Source organism: Anomaloglossus baeobatrachus, chromosome 10 (assembly GCF_048569485.1).
Source record: "Anomaloglossus baeobatrachus isolate aAnoBae1 chromosome 10, aAnoBae1.hap1, whole genome shotgun sequence".
NCBI classification, from domain to species: Eukaryota; Metazoa; Chordata; class Amphibia; order Anura; family Aromobatidae; genus Anomaloglossus; species Anomaloglossus baeobatrachus.
In genome coordinates, this window is record NC_134362.1 from 50,748,550 (window position 1) to 50,768,077 (window position 19,528).

General features: G+C 46.6%; 1 protein-coding gene across 1 annotated transcript in view; it reads right to left on the bottom strand.

Moving 5' to 3' along the window:
* Positions 1-3,197: 3,197 nt before the first annotated feature.
* FERMT3 (FERM domain containing kindlin 3) overlaps positions 3,198-19,528 on the bottom strand; it is a 47,670-nt gene continuing 31,339 nt past the window's right edge. Inside the window, exons 8-15 of the mRNA XM_075325971.1 lie at positions 11,692-11,823; positions 10,789-10,838; positions 10,586-10,710; positions 8,608-8,714; positions 8,316-8,528; positions 6,884-7,008; positions 6,092-6,233; positions 3,198-3,406 (exon numbers count right to left, since the gene is read on the bottom strand). Coding sequence (XP_075182086.1) covers positions 3,224-3,406; positions 6,092-6,233; positions 6,884-7,008; positions 8,316-8,528; positions 8,608-8,714; positions 10,586-10,710; positions 10,789-10,838; positions 11,692-11,823 — 1,077 coding nt within the window. The 3' untranslated portion in view covers positions 3,198-3,223. The remainder of the gene's footprint in view (positions 3,407-6,091; positions 6,234-6,883; positions 7,009-8,315; positions 8,529-8,607; positions 8,715-10,585; positions 10,711-10,788; positions 10,839-11,691; positions 11,824-19,528) is intronic.

Sequence of the window (19,528 nt, forward strand, 5' to 3'; positions counted from 1 at the left end):
CAAGTATTGTGTATCCTATTTATATACTATACATTTATATTGTGGAAAACGCCTTTAATAAATAATGGAAGAAAGGATCGGACATGTTGCAATTCTTACTCCTCCCCACGTCTAATACGGAGGAGAATCAGAGCTTCCTCATACACATAACGTGATGGTCCTGAATGAAAAACGATCAGCAGGTTCAAATAACTTTTCTGGTCTTGGAAACCACTTATCCCCACAGCTGCAATTTATTTATTAAAATGGTGCTTTACTCCCCCTTCCCTGGTCCAGCATTGAGTCTCTTTGCTGCTCCCTGTTTCTGTTATTGTCTGCTGCGCTGACGTCAACTTGACAGCGCTGCAGTCAATCACTGAGCTCAGCAACTCTGCTCAAGTTAACATCTCAGACCCAGTGAAATCAGCGATTGGCTGCAGCACTATCGCTGTGACGTCAGCGCTGTAGACCAGGGGTGGGAAACCTTTTTTCTGCCGGGGGCCATTTGGAAATGTTTACCAACCTTCGGGGGCCGCACAAAATTATCAACTTGAAAATTACCCTAATATATTTGGTCAAACAATTAACTCACTGTGGCGGCTCGAGCTTGTACTCTTTGGTGCAGCTGTAATATTAGGCGATATTGATCTTTTTGCTTTTCACAACTGCTTTTCCAGGTTTGAGTTGGCTGGGACTGCTGTATATACATCACAGGGGAGGGTTGGGAGGAATATAGATCACTGGGGAGGCTGGGGGCATAGACATCATTGGGGGGTACATACATCACTGGGGGATACATACATCATTGATGGGGAGCACAAACATAGCTGGGGGGCATAAACATTGCTGGGGAGGGCTGGGAGGAATATACATCACTAGGGAAGCAGCAGGGCATAGACGTCACTGGGGGTACATACATCACTGGGCGGCAAAGACTTCACTGGGGGTATATACACATCACTGGGTTACACAGACACAGCTGGGGGGCACAAACATTGCTGGGGTTATATAAATAGCCGGGGGCAAACAGCCCTGGGGGATGCCGGAGGGACACAGAGAGCCCTGGGGGAACAGAGAATGATGGGAGAGGCTGGAGGCACAGACAAATCAGGGGGACGCTGGGGACACAGATGGCACAGAGAAGAATGGGAGAGGCTGAAGGCACAGACAGAACTGGGAGAGGCTCGGGGCACAGAGATCACTGGGGAGTCTAGGGGGGCACAGATCACTGGGGAGACGGGGGCATAGATCACTAGGGAGACTGGGGGGGCACAGAACACTGGGGAGACTGGGGGGAGGCACAGAACACATTGGGGGGGCACAGATCACTGGGGAGACTGGGGGGGCACAGAACACTGGGGGGCACAGATCACTGGGGAGACTGGGGGAGGTACAGAACACTGGGGGGGGCACAGAAAACTGGGGGGGGCACAGATCACTGGGGAGACTGGGGAGGCACAGATCACTGGGGAGACTGGAGGGAGGCACAGAACACTGGGGGAACACAGATCACTGGGGAGACTGGGGGGGCACAGAACACTGGGGGGGCACAGATCACTGGGGAGACTGGGGGGGCACAGATCACTGGGGAGAAAGAGGGGCACAGAGCACTGGAGGTACAGAGCGCTGGGGGCACAGGCAGACTCTGATGAGCTTGGAGGTAGTTAGAGAACTGGGGGAGGCTGGGATCACAGAGCGCTGGAGGTGGTTGCGGGCACGGAGGGCTCTGCCGCCGGGCACAGAGAGGAGCAGCCGCCGGGCACAGAGAGGAACAGCCGCCTTCGCCGCTGGGCACGGGAGCCGCCGGGCACAGGGAGCCGCCGCAACCGCTGGGCACAGGGAGCCACCGCCGCTGGGCACAGAGCGCTGCCGCCACAGTAAGACCTGGGGGATGATTGGCAGTCAATCCTCTCCTTTTGATTTTAGCGCCCCTCACGCCGACCCCACCTACAAAGTACGTCCTCACGTAGGCAGTGCCAGCATGGGGACGTAGTCTTTCAGGTATAGGAAATGCAGCGTTCAGCATTGAACGCGCTGTGTGGGGTTTTAAAGGGCCAGCAGCCAGTAAGATGCGGCTGCCGCCCCAGCACTACAGTTCCCGGGAATCAGCCCGGGGGCCGCAGAAAAAGTCGTCGCGGGCCGCATACGGCCCGCGGGCCGGAGGTTCCCCACCCCTGCTGTAGACAATAATAGGCAAAGGGAGAATAGTCGTAGACTCAGCACTAGACCAGGGGAGGGTGAGTAAAGGACTTTTTTTTTTTTTTTTTTTTTTTTGACAGGGTTTTTTTGAAAACCGGAAGACACCTTTTAATATTAATAAAGAAAATCCATAATGCATTAATAACGAAATGGAATAGAGGTGAGACAAGTATTTATTGTACAGAAGTAAAATGTATGGGACACTCCTTTCTATGTCATTATTTTGTAATCCTGTAATATTTTTTCCCTAGGACGAATAATTTGACTTTTACACAAAATTAAATCACATATAATCGGTATGTAAGAACAGTTCTATAAGAGTAATAAGACGCGCTGTCCGCCTCCCTATAGATGACCGGGCTATGATGCCGCATCCTTTGTGCCGTACTTACAAGGCACTACCAGTTTTATATAAAATAGAGCAGGATCTGCTTTTAAGACAATTTTTGATACGTGTAGAGGTAAAAGCCGCATTGTATGGCAGAAAGACTTCTTACCACATTTTTCCCATTTTTATCAACTTGTGAAAAACATAAACTAATAGAATGCTGCATGCGATTATTACAAAGTGCAGTCATCTTGGATGGAGATGATGGCCGCAGACATTACAGAAGATGTAATAAACAGAAGCGATTCTGCACTGAACCGTGCAATACCTTACACCGAATACCTTGGAACAGCCTCAGTCCTTTTAGAAGAAATGGTAATGGGTGCACGTGGACGAGGAGAGAAGATATCCAGAACAGAAGTCCATAAAGTAGAAAACTACGGCATACACCATCCAAGATCTAGAAAGTGCTTTTATTCAATATAACGTGCAGGTAAAATAGCGGGGAGGAGAGAGTCAAGTGCAGGCCCCCCAAGAACGACGGCCGTTTCGCACCTTGTGTGCTTCTACGGGTCCCCTCGTTCTTGGGAGGCCTGCACCCAGCTCTCTCCTTCCCACTATTTTACCTGCATGTTATATGGAATAAAAGCACTTTTTGGATCTTGGATGGTGTATGCTGTGGTTTTCTACTTTATGGACTTCCATTACAGAAGATTCCTACAGGGCTTCGTGCCCACCGGTGAGTTTATGGAACAACTCTTCGTTGAGGCCTTTGACTCCACCGTCTTTAGCTCGTGTAGACATGAAGATGTAGCCGCCTATGTATTCATGGACGACTTTGCAAGAAGCCGAAACACAGGTGAAGGCAACGTTAATATTCTCCGTGAATTCAATGGACACCTGAAATACAAACCAATAAGGGCAAACTTAATTTTACACAAATAAGTGGCTAAATTACAAGAAAAGCTACAAAAACGCCACCCGGTTATGTAGAACAAATCCAAACATCCCCTTCCCAAAGTTTGCTTGTAACTCATATACAGTGTGTCCACCCATATCCTGTCCACCGCCATTAACTTGAGAACGGCGGCAGCTATAGGCATAGAAGTGGTGTCTAGGTATAGTAAAGTAGCCATGCGCTACGCAATGATATCACCTATAGCGCCACCTGGTGGAAAACAACGGTTTAGCATTTTTATCTTGAAAACAGAACAAGATAAAGAAACAAAGTGTGAATTACAAAGTTGTAGGGCATCATCAATTCAATACGAATCTAAACCTTGCATACAGAAATGCTATGATATGAAACCCATGATCCCCCAAAACATTGAATGCTGGTCACGCATATGGCGCTCATTTAACTTTGATGCTCAAAGTAGCCCCCGTCAGCTGCAATGCACATCTGGCCTCTGCACAGCATACTGTATCTTGCTGCACGTTGTGCAATATGGTAGGGGACACGTTTGCACAAGCATCTGTGATACGTCGTCGTAGGTCCTGCAATGTTGGTGGAGGGGTCGCATACACCTGCTGTTTGATGTGACCTCACAGAAAGAAGTCCAGTGGAGTCAGGTCAGGTGAGCGTGGAGGCCACTCCACACAGCCACCATACCCAATGACTTGTAGGAAGGTCTCCATGAGGTATCGCTTCACGTCCGCAGCATTGTGAGTGTTACACGTTCTAATCATAGCATTTCTGTATGCAAGGTGTCGATTCCTATTGAATTGATGATGCCCTACAGCTTTGTAATTCACTTTTTTTCTCTATCTCGTTCCATTTTCGAGATAAAAATACTAACTCTGTTGTTTTCCACCAGGTGGCGCTATAGGTGGTTTCATTGTGTAGCGCATGGCTACTTTACTATACCTAGACACCACTTCTATGCCCATAGCTGCCGCCGTTCTCAAGTTAATGGCGGTGGACAGGATATGGGTGGACACACTATATAAAGGAAGTCTGTTATCCCCCCCAAATGCATTTTAAAAGGGCTATACAGTAATATAGAGGACCTAGCCCCTATAAAAGTCATACCACCTCTGTACTTGTTACTAGTACAATGGCTCTAAAAATAGCCTTTAATTCTTATGCAAATGAGGAGGTTTCGGTGCACCTCTAACATTACGCCCCCTCATTTTGCATGTTGGTGACTTCCCCCGCTGCTGATTGACAGCACTTATAAAGGCCCTGTCACACACAGAGATAAATCTTTGGCAGATCTGTGGTTGCAGTGAAATCATGGACATATTGTTCCATTTGTACACAGCCACAAACCTGGCACTGATTGTCCACAATTTCACTGCAACCACAGATCTGCCACAGATTTATCTCTGTGTGTGACAGGGCCTTAAGAGTGAAGCCTGAACTAATAGCCTGAAATCAGGCCATGTGTGTGCACTAACACTGCCTGTCCTTGGCGGCATGTGCCCATGATTGCAGTGTTGGTGTGCACATAGTGGACAGCACGTTCTCTTCCCTGGCTCCTTGCTGCGGATGCTGCCCTCTACAGTAAGATATGTGGAAGTGTAGAAAGCGGCGTCTGCACGAGAAGAGCTGGGAAGAACGCACTACGCACACAGTGGGCAGCGAGTTCTCATCCTTTGCTCCTCTCTGCGCACATCTGCTCGTTACACGGCGTCTGCAGAGAGGAACCAAGGAGGAGAACACACCCGACCACTGTGTTCAGCTGGGCTCAGGCAGTGTCAGTGTGCACAAAGGTGGGCTGAGCACAGGCATTGCTCACTTTGGGAAGCATGCAGTGTCAATCAGAAGCAGGGGAAGCCACCAACATGCATAATGAGGGGCTGTAATGGTGCACGGAGCTCTTGGCCACTGGTGGACACAGAAGAGGGCTCCTGTGCAAGAACTATATATGGGCCCTTTACAGTCCAATGGCTCATAATGCACATTTCTACCTGCTTTGGAGGTGGTAACGGGTCCCTTCACCTCTCGGGCCCCTGTGCGGCTGCACAGGTTGCACCAATGATATGTCCTCATTGCTCTTGGCCATACCAGGGGTGCACTGAAGACCCCTCTTTTCCTTTGCACTAAAACTAAAAGTTTTGTCAGGTGCTAACCACTAACAGGTACAATGCTTGTATGATTATTTTTTTTTTTTATATCTAGGTATAGCTCATTTAAAATGCATTTTGGTGCTGACAGATTCCCATTGACGTGTTAAATTGGCTATTAGGATATATTAGGTCTGCAATAATAATATTAATATTTATTCAATTATATATAGGGCTGTTAATTCCACAACACTTTACATACATGGGCAACACTGTCCCCATTGGGGCTCACAATCTGGAGTCCTTATCAGTGTGGTCTTTGGAGTGTGGGAGGAAACCGGAGAACCCGGAGGAAACCCAAGCAAATACGGGGAGAACATACAAACTCCTTGCAGATGGTGTCTTTGGTGGGATTTGAACCCAGGACCCCAGCGCTGCAAGACTGCAGTGCTAACCACTGAGCCACCATGCAGTGCTAACCACTGAGCCACCGTGCAGCAATATTTGCCCATTTCAGAGGATATACACTTCTCCATTGCCGGTGTAGATAGCATTCATCCATCCATGCACTTTTACCTGTCGGATATCCCAGTTTACGTTCCACTGCTTCATGTTACTGTACATCCAGGTCTTCACCACATCTCCAACATTCAGGTCTATTCTAATCAGTCGGTTGCTGGCAATGCCCAGTATCTCGTCCCGGCGAGCACCTTTGAACCTGGAGGTTGGAAGAAATATATAGAAGATATATAGAAGAAAGAACATGATCCAACTGTCCAGACGTAGAATATCGGCAAGCGTAGGTTGTCACATAGATGAAGCCATCATCATTTGCTCATTTCAGTCCTAGGTACAATAAAACCTATATATTTAAATAGCAGTCATTTTTTAAGGTGTCCTTGTTTTGGGAGTGGGAAACTTAACAATAACTTGTATTTTATTCCCTAAAATCCCTGGTAATCTAGTGGGCTGATTTCCTTGGTCATCGTGGTCTTCCATGTATGTAGAGATAGCGGTCAATCACTAATAGGACCACCCACTGGACTCCTATGCATAGGAGTCCAATGGGCGATCCTATTAGTGATTGACAGCTATCTCTACCTACACGTAAGACCACAATCACCAAGTAAATCCACCCACAAACATACAGTTGTCCATGCATACGGAGAACGTGGTGAAAATTAGCCAATGAGGATCAGATGGTGTTTGCGCGCTGCTGTGGAGTGGTCCCACAGGGTGCATTTTATTGGTGGCCTTTTGGCGCACGGGTCTCATCCTGGTTCCAGACCACCCAAAATTAAAAGTAAAGTGTAGCAGAAGGTGTCCGATAAAACTGACAATGTTATTATACATGGAGAAATCACTAACCTTACAAGGAAATACGAGACTCCGAAATCTGGAAGAGATTGCCAGTCCTGTATAAAGCGCAGTTTGGCCTCCATAAGTGTAATCTGGGCAATATTCTGGTAGGCCTCCAATATACGAGGTGATAGCTGAGAAAATCACATACAAAAAAAAATCAGGAAAGCCATTTGATGGAAAGTACCGAGAAAGAGTTCTAGTAGAGAGTACAGGATGTGCAGATGGCGTTCCATAAATTGAGCATATCGCACAGCAACATCAAAACGACATTGCTGTGCACGCGTTCTGTTTTTTGTTCACATTTTTGTTTATTTGTTCACATGTCACTTCTTTTAACCACTTCAGAGTCTGGAAACCCTGAAGGATTTAGAAGTAGTGATAGGCTCAATCTTCAGTCGGCTTCTGCCAGAAAGCCGCCCCTTCTCTATGCTGAACAGTACAGAGCAAATGGCACCAACACTGGAGCCTCTGCAAGGACACCAAAGCCCAGTGGCATAACTAGAGTTAAATGGGCCCTAGTGAAAAATTTGGACCTAAGCCCCCCCCCCTTATGTTGGGTCGATGTATGTAGGTATGTATACATTTAGTGGACTAAATTCTATAAAGACATATGAGTCCCCCCCATTATGTAGTAATGTCCCCCATCCTGTTCTAATGTCCCCCATCCTGGGCTCCTTTCAGGTAAATATGTCCCCCATCCTGGCATATATGTTTCCTGCATCCTGTTTTATATGTCCCCATCCTGGTATATATGCCCCCATACTGGTATATATATCCCCATATTATACCCCTCGCTCTCCTTGTGTATACTGTACCCCTACTGGGCCCATCCTGGTATATACTGACCCCCTCTTGGTACATACTATTCCTTTCCTGGTATCTACTGCCTCTCTCCTAGTATATATGTCCCCATCCTGGTATATATGTCCCCATACTGTCCCCCTCCTGGTATCTGCTGTCCCCCTCCTGGTATCTGTCGCTCTCCTTGTGTATACTTGTGTGTACCCCTACTGGGCCCATCCTGGTACATACTGTCCCCTTTCTGGTATCTACTGGCCCTCTCCTGGTATATATGTCCCCATCCTGGTAAATATGTCTCCATTTTGTCTGGCTCCCACATTGCACAGCGTCCTCCTGTGTAGCCAGCACATAGTTGCTGGCTGCTTTCATCGGCGTCGGTGTTATCGCAACGCATGACATCTTTGCCATACGCTGCCCTAAGTCACTGGGATGCAGATGAAAGCTGACAGCTTTTGTGTGCATGGCAGCATATATCGCAGTACAGGGACCCGACGAGTCTCTGCACCGCGATGCATTTCAGCTGGATGTGCAGTTGAACATAAACTGAACATAACCAAAAATTCATTGTTTTGACCTCCTGCAAAAAAACTCCATGTGCATTTACCCAAATATCTACCCAGATGGTGTAACTGCTCACCTGCTTGAGTTTGAGCTTTTTCTGGTATCTCGGTGATACCAAGGCCAGCATGTTGATGGACTCCGCTGCTGAGGATGAAGTTTGGGCGTTGGATTTCTGAAGAGTCAGGAAGGATAGTATACTTTGCACTTCTCCATCATAAGAAGAGTCATCCATGGTGCGTCCTTTCGCTGCCAAACGACAACCAGCCATCCAGCGGGCGTATTGCTGCTCCTAAGACCAATTGATATATCGCGTCGGTTCAGTTTTTGGTTCCTGGAACAGTTATTTCTGGGACCTGATGGATACTTACATTTTCACATCTCAAATAAACTTCATTCATTCCTTCTGGGGACGGGACTAGTAGCTTAATACAGAACTTCTGAGAAGCAATGTTGACCTCTGGAATGACTTCACATCCTGGAAAACAAAGTTTGAGGGCATAGAATTTCCATTAATATAAGTGCTATATCACTAGTGACGCTCAATGGGTGACAGATGGGAGTGTCCATACCTACAGGTATGGGTGGCTTCTGAACAACCCAGGAGAACATTGAAAGACCACACATTTAGATCAGTGATAAAACTAGTCTAAGAAGCTCTGATAGGGTATTACCAGATAAACAGGAGTATTACCAGATAAACAGGAGTAATGTATAAAGTATATACACTCACCTAATGTGGTTGTGAAAGTCACAACCACTGCCAAGCATAAGATAATGGCGTCTGCTGGAGTCCCACGTGGATAAGTATTCAAACAGGAGAGGAGAAGGGGTTAACGCCGCGCATCAGCCAAATGAATATGTAGAGTTGTTGATAAATTAATATCTTTTTTATTCAAAAGGTCTATGCGTTTCGAGGTTGAAACCTCTTCCTCAGGACCAGAATATCAACTAGGCTTTTGTTGATATTCTGGTCCTGAGGAAGAGGTTTCAACCTCGAAACGCGTAGACCTATGGAATAAAAAAAGATTAATTTATCAACAACTCTACATCTTCATTTGGCTGATGCGCGGTGTTAACCCCTTCTCCTCTCCTGTTTGAACACACATTTAGATCAGACACTGAGGAAGACATGTACCTACAAGGGGTGGACATATTTTTTAAGCTGAGTTCACATGCCCAGTAAACATTCTTTAGAATGGATCCTGCAGAGATCCATTGGAATAAAATTTCTGCAAACACAACCTTTTCTTGTTGTGCAAATACACGTTTTTTTTTTGGGGGGGGGCAGAATTTACCCTATCATTTGAACTTGCCCCTTTTTTTTTTTGCACAATTTACCCTATTATTTTAATATGGACCCTAAATCCACAGGTTAAATCTCGGAGTCTGGGTTCACATGTCTTGTAGTCATCAGTTATCACGGATCCATTTGCAAAAAAATTGTGCAAACACAGCTTTTTTGTCCGTTGTTAAATAACGGATGTCGGCCAGATGAGTTGTTAGTATGTAGAGTCTGTGGACAACGGATCCGTTAATGGATTGCTATTTATTGTCCATCTGTAACAGGATCCGTTACAAATGCAAGGATGACTAAATAGCAATCCACTAACAGATCCGTTCTCTGTAGGCTCCCATGTTAAAAAAATCATCCGGCAGAAGTCAGTTTTCCAACAGATCCCTCCTAACGGATGATGCCAGGACATGAGAACTTAGCCTTTGATTCATTTTTTTGGTGAATTTCTGCAACGACAAAAAAGGAAAATAAAAAAGCATGAATAAGCGCATAAAATTTGTGCAGATTTTTGATGTAAAAACGCTGCAGTTTTGAGTTTAGAAATCTACGTCTAAAATCCGCCCCAAATGTCAACCTGGGAAAAACTTAAAAATATTCTTTTGACTAGAGGAATGGTGCACATACCCAAAATTATAATTATCTCGTCTCTTAAAGGGAATCTGTCACCAGGTTTTGCTCCCCCATCCGAGAGCAGCATAATGTAGAGACAGAGACCCTGATTCCAGTGATGTGTCACTTACTGAGCTGTTTGCTGTCATTTTGATAAAATCACTGTTTTCTCTGCTGCAGATCTAGCAGTTATACAGAGCTCGTGAATATGCTGGACTACCTGCAGCACGCCAATTAGTCCTGTAATGATAATCTCCTGCTGATTAATCGGTGATTTTAACAAAACTACACTAAGCAGCCCAGTAAGTGACACATCGCTGGAATCAGTATCTCTGCCCTTACATTATGCTGCTCTCAGAATACGTGGCAAAAACCTGGTGACAGATTCTCTTTAAGATCCATTTTGCAATGTAATATCAACTATTATTATTATTATTATTCACCTTTTAGTGCTAGAAGGATCAATGGTTCCCCTCTGGCCTCTTCTTTGCTTTTATAACATGACACATTGGTTCCTTTCAGCATCACCCAATTTTGTTTGTAGCCTTTAAGAGTCATTTTCCGGGGCCTGAGGGCAAATATTAAATAGTTAGTATTATACATGTATCAAGTGTAAAGACGGACTGTGGAGAACAGAAAAAATCACCTAAAAACCTTCAGATATTCCTGCATCTCGGGTTCAAGTTCAATTCCTTCCTGGCAAAGAGAAAGATACATGAAGGTATATATTGTGCACACTGTATGTACATAGTAAAAATGGCAGATATCATGATCACTCAGCTATCAGATTAAAGTATCAGATTAAAGGTTAGGGACAATTTTGTGTACTGACTATGTTGCGGGCGGAGGAGGGGACGCTGCGCTCTCCCACTGCTCGGGTCCGGCCGCTGCGGCTGCCGCTGCTGCTCGGTGGTGGCTCGAGCGGTGGGCCGGATCCCGGGGACTCGAGTGGCGCTCCTCGCCCGTGAGTGAAAAGGGGGATTTTGATTGTGGGGATTTGAGTATTGTCCGTGACACCACCCACGGTTGTGGTGATATTGGTGACACCACCGCTGCTCTGGACGGGGATCCCGGGAGCGGTGACAGGGAGCAGCTTTGTTGTTAGTTCTCCCCTCCGTGGGTAGGGGGTTGGTTGTCCCGGGGCCCGGTGATGGGGGAGGGATGGATAACAGGCGGGTTGCGGGGCCTGACAGATTCTTAGTTAACTTAGGCCCGTTTCACACATCCAACATTTCGCCAGATTGCCGGATCCGGCACACTCCAGTACAGTGTTAATACTGTACAATGGCATCGCGGCAAGCACATGTGACCGGAGGTTGCTGCAATCCCATTGTACTGTATTGCACTGTACTGGAGTGTGCCGGATCTGGCAATCTGGCGAAATGATGGATGTGTGAATCGGGCCTTAGTCTGCCGCCAGGAATAGAGAGTGCAATGCAAATTTTTTTAAATCCATTTGCAAAAATACATTTAAGCCAAAAAATACATGCATATAGGTACAAACAAAATTGCATCTTAGATGATGATAATGCAATTGTGCCTGACATACCAGCGCCTCACTGGGAGTTGTTGCCTCTAATTTTACTTCTAGATGTGACAGCGCCTCATCCAGGTCCTGAAGAGCAGGGTCTTGGGGCAAAAGCATTGGATCCGAGGTTACGGACAGTTTATTCACATGATACTAAAACATTAGAGGAGAAAATGTCCAGTTATATTACTATACTAATACATTACAACTTTACACTATACAGCTCCTCAGTATATCCTGTAAGCCTCTGTTCACACAGCTGTCCTGACAATCAGTTTTACACGAGCGTTGAAATCAGACGAGTGCAATGCGAGAAATTCTCGCATTACACTCTGACCAATACTAGTCAATGAGGGAGAGCCGTTGGTCAGCTTTTCTCACATCCAGAATCTGGATGCGAGAAGAGCAGCAGCATGCTGCGATTTTCTGCTACAGCCGTATCCCTCGCACCCATTCAAGTGGATGGGTGCGAGAGAAACATCGGACTGCACTTGGATGTTATCCCTGTGCAATGCGATATACGCACAGGCTGACAATGGAGGAGATGGGGGGATTAACCCCTCCCTCTCCTCTGCAGCGCCCACTCTCAGCTTTGCAGCTGTGACCCGATTGCAGGATCGGGTCACAGTCGCATGACACTCGGCTCACGCTCGCAGCAGAGCCTGAGCCGGGAGTCATTAGCATCTTGCATCGGATGCTCTCACATCGGATGTCATACGCGCGTGTGAGTCCAGCCTTAAGCGGGCTTTACACGCAACGACATGGCTAACGAGATATCATTGGGGTCAGGGAATTCGTGACGCACATCCAGCCTCGTTAGTGACATCGTTGCGTGTGAAACGCAGGAACGACCGTTAACGATCAAAATTACTTACCAAACCGTTGATTGTTCTCCAGTCGTTCCTATCCCGAATATTGTTGCTGTTGCAGGACGCAGGTTGTTCGTCGTTCCTGTGGCAGCACACATCGCTATGTGTGACACCGCAGGAACGATGAACATCACCATACCTGCGGCCGCCCGCAATGAGGAAGGAAGGAGGTGGGCGGGATGTTCGGCCATCTCATCTCCGCCCCTCCGCTTCTATTGGGCGGCCGCTTAGTGACATCGCAGTGATGCCGCACGACCCGCCCCCTTAGAAAGGAGGCGGTTCGCCGTCCGCAGCGACGTCGCTAGACAGGTAAGTAGTGTGACAGGTCCTAGCGATATTTTGCACCACGGGCATCGATTTGCCCGTGACGCACAAAGGACGGGGGCGGGTGCTTTCACCAGCGATGTCGCTGTTGTGTGTAAAGCCCGCTTTAGGAGCAGACAAACAATCTGCCCCTAAAATGGAATATCAGGACGGACGTGTGAACAGAGCCTGAGACTACATTCATACATTGGTGTCTATTTTTACATCTGGATACAGCAGATTGTTTTTATGTGATGTGTCACCCCTATTTCCTTTTTATTGCATCCGGGTTTTTTTATATTGAAAAACCGCAGGACGTAGACTGAAGATTTATTTAGCCATTAACAATGCAACAGTGAACAATGGATGAAACTGGGATGGAACACACAAGTGCACAGTCTGTCTTCCATTTTTCATCTGTTTTATATGGATACCCATAGACTTTAATTTCTCAATCTGATCAGCAAAATGGATGAGAATAGGACATATTTTGAGCCTCACAGATCGGAAATTCTATGGATCCACATGAGAACTCATGGATGTGTACAATGGATGCGTGAAAGTCATCTAACAGGGGGGGGGGCATAAAATGGGACACCTCCCCACTTGGCACTAGTTAATAATACTACACATCTGTACTATTGGCTATAGGAGAGTCGTATTCTCTTTTGTTCAACTCCCTCCCCTCCATGGCTGAGTGTCACACTAGAGCGTGCAGACGCTCAGCGTGCGGTGCAACACAAGGGTAACAACGGAAATGGCATGGAAGGAAGGCCCTGGCAATAGGGAGAGGGGACACCTCGTGCACTCACCTGAGTCTCTACCCTATGCTCCCTAACATCCCCCTGTCGCCGTCACGTGCCTAGGACCTCCCTTTCCCTGAACTCACCCTGGCTAGTGAGAAGGCCAGCGAGAACACTAGTCTCACCACTGCAAGAATACAACAAAATGATAAAGGAGACATTCAGAGGAAAAATAGACACAAAATGAAAAACACTTCAAGCTACGGCCAGTGCAGCTAAACACCACAGCTGCAATAGTCAAAACTCCTCAGCTTCTTCCAGAGACAGACTCCTTCGAAAGTGGTCAGCATAAAATGAGAATCTATAACTGGCATCAGATGGTAAGTGACTTTTTATAGCGAATGTGAGTGGTCACAAAAGAGCTACACCTGAGTTTAAGGCTACAAAGGAGAGCCAGAAAGGAAAGAATCCTTAACCCCTAAAACACTAAAAGAAAGTAGATTAATTCAAATACAAGTTGTAAACCTGCGAACAATAAGGTGTTGTGACCTCCTGGTCCCAGACTTGCCAGAGGTCTCCCCAGAGCGGGACACACTCGTAACACAGACTTACGAGTTACGAGTTGCATGCTTGTCCTCTGAACAGATTCCTAATTATCATTGGGAAGGTAGATGGGATCTAATTTATTATGGATCCTAAACACAATGGGGGGTAAGTTTAATAGTATAAAACCGTAGTATAAAGGCTTAAATATTTAGTGAAATACAGTATATTCCCATGGTACAGTAACATAATCGGTCACTACACAATGGTCATTCAGCATTTTATGCCCCAGACTTCAGTGGAGCATGCTCCCTTACGCTTGATGCAGTGGTCTATCTATATTCGTGCCAGTGGTGTCCAGATAAAAGCCTCAATAGGGCCTAGTGCCCATTATATAGATGCTGAAATATTGTGTCATTATGGCCACAAAATCCTGAACAGTAGAGGGTTCAGGTCTTAGGGGTACTTCTCACATAGCGAGATCGCTGCTGAGTCACGGTTTTTGTGACGTACCAGTGACCTCATCAGCGATCTCGCTGTGTGTGACACTAAGCAGCGACCTGGCCCCTGCTGTGAAATCGCAGCTCGTTACACACTGCTCTGGTTCATTTCTTGGTCGTCGGGCTTCCGCTGTGCAGCACACATCGGCGTGTTTGACGGCGGGAGACCAACGAGCACCGACTCTGTGTAAGCAGCGTACGCTGGTAACCAGGGTAAATATCGGGTGACTAAGCAAAGCGCTTTGCTTGGTTACCTGATATTTACCCTGGTTACCAGTGTACACCGCTTAGTGCTGACTCCCTTCACACGTAGCCAGGATAAATATCGGGTAACTAAGCAAAGCGCTTTGTTTAGTAACCCGATGTGTACCCTAGCTATGTATACAGGGAGCCAGTGCTAAGTGGTGTACGCTGGTAACCAGGGTAAATATCGGGTAACCAAACAAAGCGCTTTGCTTAGTTACCCGATATTTACCCTGGTTACCAAGTGCAGAGTCGCTGGTGAGATCTGCCTGATTGACAGCTCACCAGCAACCATGTAGTAACACACCAGCAATCCTGACCAGGTCGTATCATGGTCGGTATTGCTGGTACATTGTTTAGTGAGACGGTACCCAAAATACAAATAAACAAGATCTGTTCATGGAAGGTCTAACGGCTCAACAACTTACCAAAATGCCGTTATTAAGGGGATGTCTATTGATGAGATTGTGTATGGTGCATCAGGTAGATTATATTATTACCTCTAAAAAAAAAAGAGCCACCGTCTACTCTGCATTTTAATAAGGTAAATTCAGTTTTTTTCCTACCTAAATTCAATTTACTTTCTCGTCTTCAGATATTTTTTTAGATTGGCAATGAGCACTTACATTGGAAGAAGGATTTGGAAACCTTAATGAAAGATTATTTAATTACCAGAATAAAATTGCATCCTCAACTCCCAAGGGCACAATTGCAGTTATATAGAACGTAAAGTATAAAGAGGAACATTTTCAGTTAATGAATGTCCTATTACTACCAAGGGAAGAATAAAAAGAGAAACATATTCAGCGTTCCGAATACTAAAGTAAACTGCAGACGTCGGGAGCCACGGAATATTAAACAATAAAATGAGATTATGGAACAACTGCAGAAAGAAGAGAAAAATCAGATACCACCCCCACAATCACACTTGGGGGTAACTATTGCAGTAAGTTCGAGAACTGATGTGCCTGGAGAGGGTCGGCACCGAGAAGGAACAGCACTGTGTTGATGCAGAGGGTCGGCACCGAAAATGAACGGCACTGTGTTGATCCAGAGGGTCGGCACCGAAAAGGAATGGTACAGTGTTGATCCAGAGGGTCGGCACCGAAAAGGAACGACACCGTGTTGATCCAGAGGGTCAGCACTGAAAAGGAATGGCACAGTGTTGATCCAGAGGGTCGGCACTGAAAAGGAATGGCACAGTGTTGATCAAGAGGGTCGGCACCGAAAAGGAATGGCACAGTGTTGATCCAGAGGGTCGGCACCGAAAAGGAATGGCACAGTGTTGATCAAGAGGGTCGGCACCGAAAAGGAATGGCACAGTGTTGATCCAGAGGGTCGGCACCGAAAAGGAATGGCACAGTGTTGATCAAGAGGGTCGGCACCGAAAAGGAATGGCACAGTGTTGATCAAGAGGGTCGGCACCGAAAAGGAATGGCACAGTGTTGATCCAGAGGGTCGGCACCGAAAAGGAAAGGCACTGTGTTGATCCAGAGGGTCGGCACCAAAAAGGAACGACACCGTGTTGATCAAGAGGGTCGGCACCGAAAAGGAATGGCACAGTGTTGATCAAGAGGGTCGGCACCGAAAAGGAATGGCACTGTGTTGATCCAGAGGGTCAGCATCAGAAATGAATGGCACAGTGTTGATCCAGAGGGTCAGCATCAGAAATGAATGGCACAGTGTTGATCCAGAGGGTCAGCATCAGAAATGAATGGCACAGTGTTGATCCAGAGGGTCAGCATCAGAAATGAATGGCACAGTGTTGATCCAGAGGGTCAGCATCAGAAATGAATGGCACAGTGTTGATCCAGAGGGTCAGCACCGAAAACCAACGGCACTGTGTTGATCCAGAGGCTCGGCACCAAAAAGGAACGGCACAGTGTTGATCAAGAGGGTCGGCACCGAAAAGTAATGGCACAGTGTTGATGAAGAGGATCGGCACCGAAAATGTACGTTACAGTCTTGATCCAGAGGGTCGGCACCGAAAAGGAACGATACTGTGTTGATCCTTGCTCTCATGTGCAAGAACAGCGCTGGAGATTAGCAAAGAAGTGGCTGTTCAAAGCTTGTGTCCAGGTGATGGCCTTGGGTAAATGCGAGCCAGGTAGCACCAGTGGCTTGGTTGTTCAATGTATGCTGACTTTTTAATCTAGTTTCCACCCATAGCAGGACAGTCATACAACAAAAGATGACAAAATATAGTACAACCAGTACTCCTTAAGATATACCTTCATTTCAGGTAACTTTTCACAGTAAGCTGTCATATGTGTGTACATGAGAAATAACACTATTTCTGTCCACTATATGACCTGTGTCCTGCATTTTTTTTAACAGTTTTCCCCCTTACAGGCTCTATTTTGAATTTTCAGTTGCCTCTGAGCTGGTGGGTGGAGACAAGCTGCTATGATGTCTCCCATACACAGCACACACAGAGATTCTGAAACCTAATATTCATTCTCTGTAACACACAGACAAAAGAAGCTCTATGGAGGATATTATACAGCGGCACTGAGCTGTGTACCTGTGAATCCCACACTGAGCTGTGTGGCTGTGAATCCAGCACTGAGCTGTGTGGCTGTGAATCCACCACTGAGCTGTGTGGCTGTGAATCCACCACTGAGCTGTGTGGCTGTGAATCCACCACTGAGCTGTGTGGCTGTGAATCCACCACTGAGCTGTGTGGCTGTGAATCCAGCACTGAGCTGTGTGGCTGTGAATCCACCACTGAGCTGTGTGGCTGTGAATCCAGCACTGAGCTGAGTAGCTGTGTGCTGTGTGGCTGTGAATCCAGTACTGAGCTGTGTAGCTGTGAATCCACCACTGAGCTGTGTGGCTGTGAATCCAGCACTGAGCTGTGTGGCTGTGAATCCAGCACTGAGCTGTGTGGCTGTGAATCCAGCACTGAGCTGTGTGGCTGTGAATCCAGCACTGAGCTGTGTGGCTGTGAATCCAGCACTGAGCTGTGTGGCTGTGAATCCAGCACTGAGCTGTGTGGCTGTGAATCCAGCACTGAGCTGTGTGGCTGTGAATCCAGTACTGAGCAGGTAACCTGCAGTTAAAAATGTGACCACCTTACCCTAAAGGCTAAGAATGAGAGCAGAGATCTCACAATAAAATGCTGGATCATTGTGTCATTCTTAATCATTCCTACGACCTCGTCTACAGGACACTTGTGACTTCTTGAAAATATAATAATTTTCTAATAGGAGCTGCACATTTTCCATGTGGTTACAAGCTAAGTCCTATTAGTCACAGAGTTAGGACTCATTTCTTTACAAGACTAGGCTCAAAATTGGTTTTCTTTCATCCTATTCTTTTTAAAGGATGCTAAATGTACTATAAAGGGTCAGATCTATTACCCACCATCAGCCCATAACATAACAGCCTTTCAAAAAATATGCAACATGTGTGGATTTTTTTTGTTACGTCATGTGTGACCCTTTGATTGAGGAAACCATAATATGCCAAATTAACCACCATTCTTGAGAAGTTCGAGCTTACAACACTGTCCTTTCTTTTCGGTTGTGATGACAGAGAGCAATACACTGATTTCTATGTAAGTAAAGGCCCCGTCACACGCAGCGATATCGCTAGCGATCGTACCCGCCCCCGTCGTTTGTGCGTCACGGGCAAATCGCTGCCCGTGGCGCACAACATCGCTAGGCCTCGTCACACTACTTACCTGCCCGGCAAACCACCTCCTTTCTAAGGGGGCGGTTCGTGCGGCGTCACAGCGGCATCACTAAGCGGCCGCCCAATAGAAGCGGAGGGGCGGAGATGAGCGGCTGTAAGATCCTGCCCACCTCCTTCTTTCCGCATTGCCAGCAGCCACAGGTAAGCTGTAGCTCGTTGTTCCCGGGGTGTCACACGTAGCGATGTGTGCTTCCTCAGGAACGACAAACAACCTGCGTCCTCAACAATCAACGATGGACGATTTGGTGAGTATTTTCCATTCTTAACGGTCGTTCCTTGCTGTCACACGCAACAACGTCGCCAACGATGCCGGATGCGCGTCACGGAACCCGTGACCTCGGCGATATATCGTTAGATACGTCGTTACGTGTAACGGGGCCTTAACTCCATCCTTAAAACTGGGAGCTCAGATGATTCCAAAAAGCAGTTTATAATGGCAATTTTTCAATTGTATGCATTAAAAGGTTCAAAGCAATCTAAAACTTTTTTAAGAGCTCTCTAATTTTTTGTAGTCTGACAATAAAACTCAGCCACATTTACTTAATTGGGCTGCTGTCATGCTCGGGCAGGAGAATGTCTGGCGCACGGCGCAACACAGGGGTTACAACAGGGATGGAAATGGTAGGAAAGAGGGAGAGGGGGGACGGGTCACCTCCTGACACTAACCTGCTTCTGAACATTGAGCTCTCTAGCATCCCTATACGGGTTTTTCCCCCATCACTATCACGTGCCTAGCCCCTAGCTGTCCCTCCACTCACCCTGAATACTGCAAAGGACGGTGAATGCACTAGACGTCACCACTGAAAGGCTCTGTTCACACTAAAAAAATAATTTTTCTCAAGAAATTTCTTTAGTCTGAAAGATTAACGCACTTGCGGTAAAAAAAAACGCACAAAAAACGCGTGTTTTTGACTCATTTATGATGCGTTTTTGGTGCGTTTTTCCGCAGGTTGGTCCCTTC